The sequence below is a fragment of the Pseudophryne corroboree genome, chromosome 11 (assembly GCF_028390025.1).
Source record: "Pseudophryne corroboree isolate aPseCor3 chromosome 11, aPseCor3.hap2, whole genome shotgun sequence".
Taxonomy (NCBI): Eukaryota; Metazoa; Chordata; class Amphibia; order Anura; family Myobatrachidae; genus Pseudophryne; species Pseudophryne corroboree.
The window spans coordinates 344,581,992-344,594,619 of record NC_086454.1 but is presented as its reverse complement, the minus strand read 5'-3'; the positions used below and the strand labels follow the sequence as shown (position 1 = coordinate 344,594,619).

The window sequence follows — 12,628 nt, the reverse complement described above, 5'->3', positions numbered from 1 at the left end:
GAAGGTAGGCTTCCTTGATATCCAAGGAAACCATGAATTCCTGTTCTTCCAGGCCCGCAATCACTGCTCTCAAGGATTCCATTTTGAACTTGAAAACCTTTAGGTAAGGGTTCAAGGACTTTAGATTCAAAATGGGCCTTACTGAACCGTCCGGCTTCGGTACCACAAACAGGTTGGAGAAATAACCCCTGCCTCGTTGTGGCATTGGTACTGGAACAATGACGTGGGACTGGACCAACTTTTGGATGGTCTGTTGCAATGTAACTTGCTTATCCTCCAAAGTTGGTAAGCTTGATTTGAAAAAGCGTGGGGGAGGAGCACTGTCGAACTCCAGCCTGCAGCCCTGAGAAATGAGGTCCCTGACCCAGGTATCCTGGCAGGAAACCTCCCAGATGCGGCTGAAGTGACGCAGTCGAGCTCCCACCTCGAGATCCCCTCGGGGTGGGTGAGCACAGCCATGCTGAGGACTTAGTAGAAGCAGAACTGGTGCTCTGTTCCTGAGAACCGGTGTTTGCAGGTCTTTTTGTCTTACCTCTGGTGCCTCTATTCGCATTGGAGGCACCCCTGGCCCTAGATCGAAATCTGTTAGACCGAAAGGACTGAACAGACGGCCCCGGCAGTGACTTTGGAAATCCACGTATCCAACTCGACCCCAAAGAGCCATTCCCCAGAAAAGGGGAGGGATTCCACACTACGCTTGGACTCTGCATCCGCTATCCACTGACACAACCACAAGGGCCTGCGCGCTGACACTGCCATGGCAGACGTCCTAGCATTTATATTGCCCATTTCCTTGAGCGAGTCACACAGGACGCGTGCAGTGTCCTGAATGTGCTTCAGGAGAGTCAACGTAGTAACCAGAGGCATATTCCCGGAGAGGCCCTCCTGAATCTGAGTAGCCCACGTATGAATGGCATGGGTCATCCAGCAACCTGCTATGACCGGCTTTTGCGATACACCTGCTGCTGTGTAGATAGACTTCAGTGTAGTCTCTATCTTTCTATCCCTAAGGTCCTTTATGGTAAAGGAGCCCGGGGCAGGCATCACTGTCGTTTTTGACAATCCTACCTTCAGGAGCAAATGGGAAAGTGTGCAAAAATCGTTTTGACACTTGGTATTTTTTGTCTGTATTTTTCCAGGCTAATTTAAATAGGCAACAAAAAGAATTAGTGTGAGCGCACAATGTAGAATAATAATTATAGATAATTAGTATCAAAACCTCTGAGGAAACCGCTGTCCAATCAGGCGGAGAAACGCATCAGATGACCAGAAACAGTTGGTGGAATGCACTGGAAGCACCGGAAAACCGGAAGTCGCGGCACGCGACTGAGTGAGCGCTCCCTGCCTTCCCCTCCACGCTACACGTGCATAGCACCGCTGGTATCACCAAACCGCCACTGTGCAGAGGAACTCAGGTGGCAAGAAGCGGCCTTATGGACTGAGTTATATATAAAAAAACCGATGCAGCAAGAATCTAGAAGCAGATGGTAATTATAAACTGAATAGCTATCTGTTGTCTAATCAAGGACTCTGAGCATGCTTACAATTAATTTTTAACACTATCAATTATAAGCCTCAATGGATGGTGAAACCCTCTAGGTCTGCACTCTAACTTTCAAAGACTGTGCTATTAACAACAGACTGTGCTTACTAAACCACCATTGCTACTAAATAACAGTCTTTTTCCTGCTTAATCCACTAACAATTTAAGACCAGACCAGCTATTACTAATCTCATATTTTATATGTGCACGATATGGCCGATATTGTGTGTGTTTTATGGAAAATATGAATTGTATTTTTAATACATTATATGTAAGGGTATTTTTTAAATAAATTTATTAAACCAGCAGCTACCAGTTATATCATACAATATATACAAATTGATACTAATTATCTATAATTATTATTCTACATTGTGCGCTCACACTAATTCTTTTTGTTGCTTCTTTATATATTGAGGATACCCAGGTCCTCTTGTGTGGGCAGCCGTATGTAGAATATTTAATGCTGAGCAATCCCCAGTTTTTAATATTGGAAAAAATATTCTAGCGCCTATTGTACTATTACTTTTAATTTAAATAGGTCATCTAACTCTGCAGAATCAGGGAAAGTGACATTAGGCTTGTTTTGTGTAAAGAAAAATGACTGCTGTGATGCAGCGTCCTCTAGAGGTAGCTTTAACATGTTCCGTATGAGGGGTTCAATACCCTGAGCAGAAGCGGAATCCCCACTAACAGGATCAAAGTCCTCCCCATCCTCCTGTATTTCCTCATCTGAATCAGAGAGTAGAGCAGGTAAACCCCGCTTCTGTGGTCCTGAGTTAGGGAGGGGGGGCTTTGTAACATCTGCCCTAGCAGCTAAGTCTGCAACAGCCTGTTGTAGTAGCTGAGTTTTCTGAACATTAGCAGTGAGTTGTGATGACATATCAGATATCATAGTCTTAAGAGCCCCTAGCCAGGATGGCTCTGGTCCCTCTCCCCCAGCCCCCTCACTGAGTTGTGAAGATTGGCTGCATTGTTCCCATGAAACAGAATCAGATGATGAGGGAGAGAATCTGGTGTGGCATACACTGCATAGTTTGTGTTTACCCATGTTCACAGTAATCACAATAACATACACATACACACAGACAGTAATACTTAACAAGCCTGCCCTACTGTATGTGAGAGGAGACAGAGAGAGAGAGAGACACCAGCACATCCTAGCTGCACAGCCCCAGTGAGGCTGTCAGCTTACTATATCACAGTGAAACCTAATGATTTCTGTCCTGTAGAGGACACAGAATGTTTACAATAGCGGCTCTCCCCCTTTGCTACACCCTGTACCAGTTTTCCAGCGTGTCTTGTGAGTCAGGAAGCGCTGTGTGTGCTGCTGCATTAAGCAGAGGAAGGCGCCAAAATGCCTCTGGTCCCGCTCTGAGGTAGCTCCGCCCCCCCAATGGCGCCGGAGCTACAGTGAAGTTTATACTGGCAATTGTCTCCTATTATGCTTAAAAACATCACACAAGTGCTAGTTCAAGCCACCACTAGCCAGTCTACACGGGGGGGGGGCGGCTCTATAGGGTCCCCCCCAGGAGGGTCACGTATGCTGCGCCTGCATGTAGCCGCACCATGGACCGGGGTACCCCCCTAGCGGGGCCCCTAGCTTGTACTCACCACAGTCATCACCTTCAGGGATATCAGAAAAAAATATCGGAAAATGAGACTTAACTAGCGCTTCTATTCACTCCCGCTGGTCCATGTATTTCATAAACTTCCGTCACTCACAGGTGAATGTCATGTGAACAAGGATAAAAAGTGTGTATAGTGAAATACCGTTTTAATCTTACTGGATACTGGTCCGTAGTTCTGTCCCCAGGCTTGTCAGGAGGGACAGAACTACGGACCAGTATCCAGTAAGATCCAACATGTGTGTGTTGGGATTATCCGGAAATCCCTAATACCATCTTCCATGCGCTTTCAGAACTGTTTAGCCACAGTTCTGAGTGATCTGGAAATTAGCCTGTCCTTTTTGCTGCTTGAAGGGATTTGTGCAATATCTGATTAGTTTATCATTTGTTTTATTGATGTGTGTTGTATATATATGCTATTAAAACGGTATTTCACTATACACACTTTTTATCCTTGTTCACATGACATTCACCTGTGAGTGACGGAAGTTTAGGAAATACAAGGACCAGCGGGAGTGAATAGAAGCGCTAGTTAAGTCTCATTTTCCAATGTTTTTTTCTGTTGTGCACTGTGTTGGTGAGGGGTGAAGGAAACCTCTAGGATTACTGAGACATAACTAGCAGCTGAAATATTGCGCACGAATTATTCCTAAATATTTTTGTTTTAGTGACCTTCAGGCATACGTTAGGGGTGTGCGGCGTGCTGCGATTGCGACAGCTAAGGCGCAGTGCCCCGCTGAAAAAAACAACTCCTCAGGACGGTGGTCCCGCAGCGGGGAAGCGGCTCTGACACCTCGCAAGGCCAGTGACCGCTTCCCCCCCTAACTCCCATGGTGCAGGTATGCTGTTGCCCAAACAGCATACCGAAAATAATAAGATTGAAAAGAAACTGAAGAAAAGTCTCTGGAGCTGCAAAGTGTGCATCCTCTCCTGGGGGCACATTTTTCTAAACTGCCTGTGGGAGGGGACATAGAGGGGAGGAGCCAGCACACCCAGTGAAGAAAATTGAAGTGCACCGGTTCCTTTGGACCCCGTCTATACCCATCGTACTAAAGGTCCATACACACTTAACGATATAATGAGCGACGTCGCTCATTTTCCCCCTCCTTGAGCGACGTCGCTCATTATATCGTTAAGTGTGTATGCCGCCAGCGACGACCGATGCGCGGCCCCGAGGGTCGGCAACGATCGTCGCTGTCGGTAGGGCATGCATGAAGGATGTGGACTGTCGTCCACGACCTTCATGCAGGGCTGGCGGGGGCGTGACGTCACTGAGCGATATGAGCGGTCATATCGCTCAGTGCGTACAGGCGGCCGCCGACCGGCCGGCCCGGGAGGGGGAGACGTTAGACGGTGTCGCTCACAGAGCGACATCGTCTAATGTGTATGGGCCTTCTGTCTCCCCAATATTTCTTATGGATGCTAGAGAAACTCAAATGCTTATATTGGGTGGACCCGTTCAATATGGAATTGCTGAGATCTGTCATTGGGCAGCAATGATTATCCCTTACTTGAATGGGAAACAGCAGAGTCCCACGGTTGGATCATTAATGAACAGCAATCGAATGGTTCCTACCCTGAGAATGGTCTTTCTCGGTCAGATGTATGACACCAGACAGCAGAGGGGGTTTATACCGAGACACACACTAAACAGTCTACTGGCACACAGATCTGATTCCTGATCTGTAGGAAGGTACCGGGGAAGATGTTATTGACTTTCAAAGCCACGCAGTTTGTACTGTTTCACTCTAGGGCATTTAAGACCAAATGCCTCTTGAAATGGAACAAGTATCACCATCGCCTAAACACAAAGCAGATTCTGCGCTCTCCAAAGACGCACTCCTCTGGTACCAGTACAGAGGTCGCCCTTTTTCCAAACAGGACTGGAAAATTGTGCGAAGACAAATGCAAGTCACCAGGGCTGGAGCTGTTGTTCATTATCGGTTTCAGGATCTATGCTCCCGGGAAAAAAACCTCGTTTTGATCAACATCCTAGAGTTAAGTCTTGATAAATCTCTGGTTCTTAGGAAATTCTTCTTTTACACCACCATGTAAGAGATCTAAGGCAGGGTAAGGAAAACCATGCCCACGGCTAGAACAGCAGAAAATCATCATGTGCCCTGGGAAATCTGTTTCTTGGTGTAAAACTATTTGTTAAGAGACCACAAACTTGTTGCAGTTTAATAGCAGAAAGTGTCATTTAGGATCGACAGGAGCTTTCTCATGTGTGCAAGTGCGCTAACTTGTCGTTACAGTGCATTTCTGGAGGCAAATGTTAATAAAAATATGCATAACATCCAAAAGAGACACAAGTAATTAAGATAAGACTGATGCCTCCGTACTCTTATGGTTCATTATACACTCAAATAAAACTTCATCAAACAGTAATCTAGGTTAAAAACAGAATGTTGACGATCCTAAATCGTTAGTAGGTTGGAACTTTGAAGTGATATTTCACAGTGACCAACATACGTACCTTTAGGTCAGGGATGGGGAACCATCGGCCCTCCAGCTGTTGTTGAACTACACATCCCAGCATGCCCTGCAACAGTTTTAGCATGGCCAAATAGCAAAACTGTAGCAAGGCATGCTGGGATGTGTAGTTCAACAACAGCTGGAGGGCCGAAGGTTCCCCATCTCTGCTTTAGGTGGATCACCAAAACTAGAAGCAGACGGATGTTCCGAGTGCAGTTCCAAGTGAGGGTAAGAATCACCGGCACGGATAATTCAGCTGTGCAGGGTCTACATTTACGCTGCAGACCGATATGTCCATGTGAGGTTCCATAATATACAGCATAGCCCTTACTTCAAATTCACTACCTATGCCTACCAAGAGCTGTTGTCTTCCTGTAGTTCATAACTTACCCAATGTAGAAGAGTAAATTGCAGGAGTGTGACATTTCTGACCATCAGGCATAAAACAAATGTTTCTTGCTATCTATTTTCTGCAATCATACCCTTTTCATTAAACGTAATACAGCATACCTGCAACACGTCGTAAGTTCACCTTGAATTCTCAGTCGGGCACTCATGTCCATGTTGTCAGTCAAGGGCTCTAACCTCCGATAAAACACTTTCAACAGGAAACTGAGGCAGCTGACCTTGCCCGAACGCGAGTTGCTCATCATCCAATCACAGACTAACTCCTAGGATTCCGAAAAGAAACCTGTATGAATTTAGCATATATACACAAAATGGAGAGCGATTAGCAGGTAATATGGGATTATGTTTTATGGTGACGGCCTGACACCAGGAGGACGGAGTCTTATCCACCAACTACAGTATGTCTGCCTACTGCAGTAACAGAAATAGCCTAGATCTCTGTACCAGACTCCTTTAGCATTTACCATGAGCAGAGTATGTACTAGAAGTGTTGGAAATTGTTGGTTTAAAGACCTACCTGTAAACGGCAGAGGATATCTGAAAGCCCGGTACGACTGCGAGAAGAGCTGCCGACACTAAGCTCAGGCCTGAAAGACGAGACAGTTTCTCAGTACTTCAATAACAAGACAAGAGATATTGCTGCATAATACTAGTGGATCTCCTACATTGATCACGTGTTATGATGAACAGTGATACAAGATGAAATGCTCACTTGCAGCAGAACTGTAGCACAGAGTCGACCACTACGGAGCAGGCCGTCTCCAAATCACTTCCACATCCGTCAGCAGCAGAGAACTCTGGCAGATAGCAGTAGCCCAAAGCCCAGCGTTGGTATTCTTGTCTGCATAGCAAATCCACACTGTAAGGACAGCTTACAACAATTGCTAAAAAAGACTACAAGAGACACACAACCAACCTCTCCGTGTCACACAGGGGGTCTCTATCAGGACTGAGAGCCATCTCCCACAGCAGCCAATCAGTCAAGGAAAGCTAAAACAGGACATTGGTACAAACAGGTTTAGCACTTAATACTGCAGGGTTATCTTTTACTGGGGTGTTACTGTACGTGTGTTGTGTAATAATAAATTGCTACCTATCGCTCTCCTTTCCCATATATACTTAGCTTGATCAATGCTATGTTGGCACAACCACTTTACAGCTGCACTACCATCTAGGTGCCCACCCTCCCACCAGTCGGAGCAAACGGTTTTGCAGGTCTGTGCCAATCAATACTATATATAAACGGCAAATCCGTTTTCTTGGCCACTTTATAATGACGGCTTGTGATTGGTCCTCCCACTGTCACCACACCCCCTCCACTCTTCTTCCTGTTATCCAGGGCTGTATAAGAGTTTAGGAACCCCAGATAAAATAGTTACACAGTGCAGCACCCTGCAGCTAAGGGCTCTTTGGCAGCACCGCTGTATTGAATCTCCAATAAATGCCACAATACATTTGCTTTGCCATTACTAAATACCACAAGCCTAACCTGGAAGGGCTGCTGTCTCAGCACTTGCTGCAAGCGACTCTGGCGCCACAGCGTGATCCCTGCATCTTTCCAGCCTGTCGAAAGAAGGCGCAATGAACGGAAAACATACGGCGTATCCACTTCATCCTCTGACATCACCTCTTCTCTGGTTTCCCGGATCAATCTGGGAGAAAGGTGCTGCAGCTGTGAATGGGGGAAGACAAATACATGGCTCATGTAAATGTATACAAATGAGAGGCAATACACATTCAGCGGGCATTATAGCCACATAAGAACCAGGCGGTCCCCATGGCTTTTTGGAGAGATGATAGAACAGTTATTGGCACCACAAAGCCCTCCCAATACTACGTTATGTGATATTATTAAAGGCTGCAGCACACATACAGAGAATTGACAACTCTTTAATCAAAAATAGGATTTTGGTACTTACCAGGTAAATCCTTTTCTTTGAATCCATAGGGGGCACTGGGGTACTCTTGGGATATGGACGGCTTTAGCAGAACCAGGGCACTGAATATTTAAATTTAGTAACTCTCCTCCCCTCCATATTCCCAGAGTACCTCAGTGTTTTTTACTGAGCCGAACAGGAGCGATAGAGAGGTTGACAATGGAGAATTACATATAACATAACGGACAACAATAAAGTTGACACATAACGTTACTGACAACTAAACAGTTGACACCATAACCGATAGAACTTGAAAATATGAACCAGTCGGTGAGAAATTGTTACCATAAGATTCCCTGAACTTACCACAAACCAGGTAAAACTGCTCTGGGTGGGCGTCTAGTGCCCCCTATGGATTCAAAGAAAAGGATTTACCTGGTAAGTACCAAAATCCTATTTTCTTTTTCATCCACTAGGGGTCACTGGAGTACTCTTGGGACGTACCAAAGCTTCCCCCGTGGGCGGGAGAGCTGTTTGGCACCTGTAACACTAGGCGGCCAAAGCTAGATGCTGATGCCGCAAACATATCAAACTTGTAAAAGCGCACAAACGTGTGCACTGATGACCATGTAGCCGCACGGCAAAGCTGCGTCGTAGAAGCCCCACGACCAGCTGCCCATGAAGTTCCCACAGAACGTGTGGAATGAGCTGTTGCTGATGTAGGCGGCTGTAACCTAGCATGAAGGTAAGCCTGACGTATGGTCAGTTTAATCCATCTGGATAAGGTCTGCTTAGAAGCTGGCCAACCCATCTTGGCAGCATCATAGAGAACAAACAACGTATCCGTCTTACGAACTGTAGACGTTCGGGATACATAAACGCGTAATGCGCGTACCACATCCAAAGTTCCAGAATTTCCTGTTAATACAGGAACTACTATTGGTTGATTGATGTGAAAAGATGACACTACCTTTGGTAAGAAAGCGGGATTCGTCCGAAGTTCCGCTCTGTCATCATGTAACACCAAATACGGTGGCTTGCATGACAAGGCACCCAAATCTGAAACACGCCTTGCCGAAGCTAAGGCTAGTAGAAATTTTTTTTCCAAGTGAGAAACTTAATATCCACTTGTTGTAAGGGTTCAAAATATGAAGACTGTAAGAAATCTAAAACCAGATTCAAGTCCCATGGCGCTGTAGGTGGAATGAATGGAGGCTGTACTCTGAGGACACCTTGCAGAAAGGTGTGTACAGACGGCAATAGATCCAATCGTCTTTGAAAGTAAATTGACAAAGCAGATACCTGCACCTTTAGTGTAGATAAACGCAGTCCTCCATCTAACCCCGTCTGTAGAAATAACAGAAGACGGGATAACTTGAAAGATGATGTCGGAAACTTCCGAGCTTCACACCAACCTATATAGGCATGCCAAATCCTGTAATAATGGGCTGCCGTAAATGGCTTCCTAGCACGTAACATGGTTGGTATAACCGATTCTGGAATGCCCTCTCTTCTTAAGAGGGCGGTCTCAACAGCCACTCCGTCAAACGCAGCCGCGCTAAATCGGGGTAAAGGAACGGACCCTGTTGTAACAGGTCCGGACGTAGCGGGAGCGGCCAAGGATCGTCTGCGAGTAGTCCGCGGAGATCCGAGAACCAAGCTCTCCGAGGCCAATGAGGCGCCACTAGTATGACTGTGGCGTACTCTCTTTTGATCCGTTTTAGCAACAGAGGGAGCAGCGGAAACGGTGGAAACAGATACACGAGGCTGTACGGCCACGCGATTGTGAGAGCATCCACCGCCACTGCCTTTGGATCTCTCGTTCTGGACACATACTGGGGCGTTTGGTGATTGTGGCGAGATGCCATCAGGTCCACTTGAGGGTAACCCCACCTTTGTACCAACATGGATTTAATGCCCATTCTCCTGGGTGAAAATCCCGACGGCTGAGATAATCCGCATCCCAGTTGTCCACTCCCGGAATGAACCCTGCCGACAATATCACTTGGTGATGTTCGGCCCAATTGCGGATTCGAGCTACTTCCTGCATGGCCATGCGGCTTCTCGTTCCTCCTTGTTTGTTGATGTACGCGACCGCCGTCGCATTGTCTGACTGCACCTGGACAGTCTAAGACCGAAGCATGTGCACTGCTTGTCGTAGCGCATTGTAAATTGCCCGGAGTTCCAGGACATTTATAGACAGTAATCTTTCGTGATCCGCTCAGAGACCCTGGAGCTGACAATTTTGAACTACAGCTCCCCAACCTCTGAGACTCGCGTCCGTCGTTAGAATTATCCAATTCCAGGCGCCGAACCGTTTTCCTGCGGTTAGATTGTGTACTTTGAGCCACCAGAGTAGAGATACTCTGGCCCGTGGCGACAACCTCACCCTGTGGTGAATCTGCAGATGCGAGCCCGACCACTGTGCGAGCACATCCAGTTGAAAAGGACGTGAGTGAAATCTTCCGAACTGAAGCGCTTTGAAAGCCGCCACCATTGTGCCTAAGAGGCGAATGCACAAATGTACCGAGACTGTGCGTGGCTTGAGCACTAATTGCACCAGATGACAAATAATCTGTACTTTCTGTTCTGGTAGGTAAATTCTTTGATTTACCGTATCGAGAATCAGACCTAGGAATTGAAGTAGTTGAGACGGAATTAGATGTGATTTCTTGAAGTTGACAATCCAACCGTGCTGAACTAATACATTGTACGTTAGCAACGCATGTTGGAGGAGCATCTGTTGAGACGGAGCTTTGATGAGCAGATCGTCTAAGTACGGAACTATTGTCACTCCCAGGGATCTGAGATGAGCTATCATCACAGACATCACCTTGGTGAATACCCGAGGCGCTGAAGAGAGGCCAAACGGTAGAGCCTGAAACTGGTAATGGTCCTGCCGTATCGTAAAACGCAAGAACCTCTGATGAGGTGGCCAAATCGGAATGTGTAAGTACGCATCCTTGAGATCCAGCGCAATCATGAATTCCTGTGGCTCCAAACCTGCAATTACTGACCGCATGGATTCCATCTTGAATCTGTAGTAAGTAACGTACTGATTGAGACCCTTTAAGTTCAATATTGGCCTGACCGAGCCATCCGGCTTTGGTACCACAAACACACTGGAATAATAACCCTGACCTTGTTGGTGTACAGGGACCGGAATTAAAACTGCGGAATCCAACAGAGACTGAATGGCAATTTGCAGAACCGCCCTCTTGTCGTCCGACAGAGGCAGTCCTGTCTTGAAAAACCGCAGTGGCGGGAGACAGTCGAACTCTATTTTGTAACCTTTTAACACTAAATTGCGGATCCACCCATCTGTGGCTGTCTGGAACCACGCCAAATGGAATGTCTGAAGGCGTGCCCCCACAACTGGAGATCCGAGATGGGCTGGGAGGCCGTCATGCCACTGGCTTGCCGGTGACCTTTGCGTCCTGACGACTGGTGTTGGTTTGTTGGAAACCACGTCCTCGACCTCGTCTGCCAGGCGTGGCTGTTCCTCTACCACGGCCTCGAAAGGGCTGATGTCTAAAGGATTTGAACGCAGGTCCAGAGTATCTCCGTCTTGGTACCGTTGGAGGCAATGGTAGGAAAACAGACTTTCCTCCCGTGGCCTCAGAAATCCATTTGTCCAATTCAGGACCAAACAACTTCTCGCCACCGTAAGGTAACGCCTCTATACCTCTTTTGACTTCTGCCTCCGCTTGCCAAGAACGCAGCCAGAGTGCTCGTCGTACTGTAACCAGTGACGATGAAATGCGAGAAGTGAGCTGACAGACGTCAGTAGAAGCTGTACATAGATAATCAGCAGCTTCCCAGATTTGATCAGCGAGAAGTATAAGGTGATCGTCATGTAGGGCAGACTTGAGTTCTGTTATCCATACCATTAGCACCTTAGTAACCCAAATGCCAACCAACCCAGGTCTAAGCAACACTCCTGCTGCTATATACATGGACTTTAGCATAGCTTCTATTTTACGGTCTGAAGGGTCTTTAAGCGCAGTAGCAGTTGGTACTGGTATGGTTAATTTCTTTGTAAGTTTTGACACAGACGAATCCACCATTGGCGGATTCTCCCAAGTAGATGTCACCGACTCCGGAAACGGGTAACTAGACTTAAATCTGCGAGGTATAGAAAACCGTTTATCCGGATTCTTCCGTGTTTCTACTAACATCTTATTAAGAGATTCCGAAACTGGAAAACACATTGGAGATCTCTGTCGTTTAGTAAATACGACTTCATCATTTGTCAGAGGCTCCTCAGTTTCTGTAAACTTCAGAGACTGACGCACCGCTCTGATGAGATTATCAATGCCCGGCTGTCAAAATCGTCACTATCTGACTGCTGGTCTACTTCGCCCTCCTCCCGGTCATCTTGCGCAAAGAGGTCTGGCATAGAATAGTCAGAATGCAACATAGCAGAAACTGGTAAATCATAAGACAAATTAAATTTATCCCTTCTACCCAAAATGGACTTGGACTTTTGGCAAGGTTGAGACCCCTCCGGTAGTTCTGGCGGTCTCACCCGCGACTCAGATCTTACCGCTTCCCGGTCTTGTCGAGCGGCGGCCAATTCTGATTGCAACCCAGCCATGACATCTGTTAGCATAGCCCATGGAGGGTCCGGGGATGAAACCGGCTTTGAAACCGGAGCGGAAATTGTATTCGTAGCTGAATTCACAAAACATACTGTA

The 12,628-nt window shown here is 46.7% G+C and overlaps 1 protein-coding gene across 3 annotated transcripts in view; it reads right to left on the bottom strand.

Annotated features, from left to right (window-relative positions):
• FANCA (FA complementation group A) overlaps nucleotides 1–12,628 on the bottom strand; it is a 179,777-nt gene that overhangs the window by 30,699 nt on the left and 136,450 nt on the right. For all 3 annotated transcript variants that reach the window (XM_063945942.1, XM_063945940.1, XM_063945941.1), the window contains 5 exons: nucleotides 7,544–7,726; nucleotides 6,971–7,044; nucleotides 6,767–6,895; nucleotides 6,572–6,641; nucleotides 6,157–6,317 (listed from right to left, as the gene is read on the bottom strand). In XM_063945942.1, coding sequence (XP_063802012.1) covers nucleotides 6,157–6,317; nucleotides 6,572–6,641; nucleotides 6,767–6,895; nucleotides 6,971–7,044; nucleotides 7,544–7,726 — 617 coding nt within the window. The remainder of the gene's footprint in view (nucleotides 1–6,156; nucleotides 6,318–6,571; nucleotides 6,642–6,766; nucleotides 6,896–6,970; nucleotides 7,045–7,543; nucleotides 7,727–12,628) is intronic.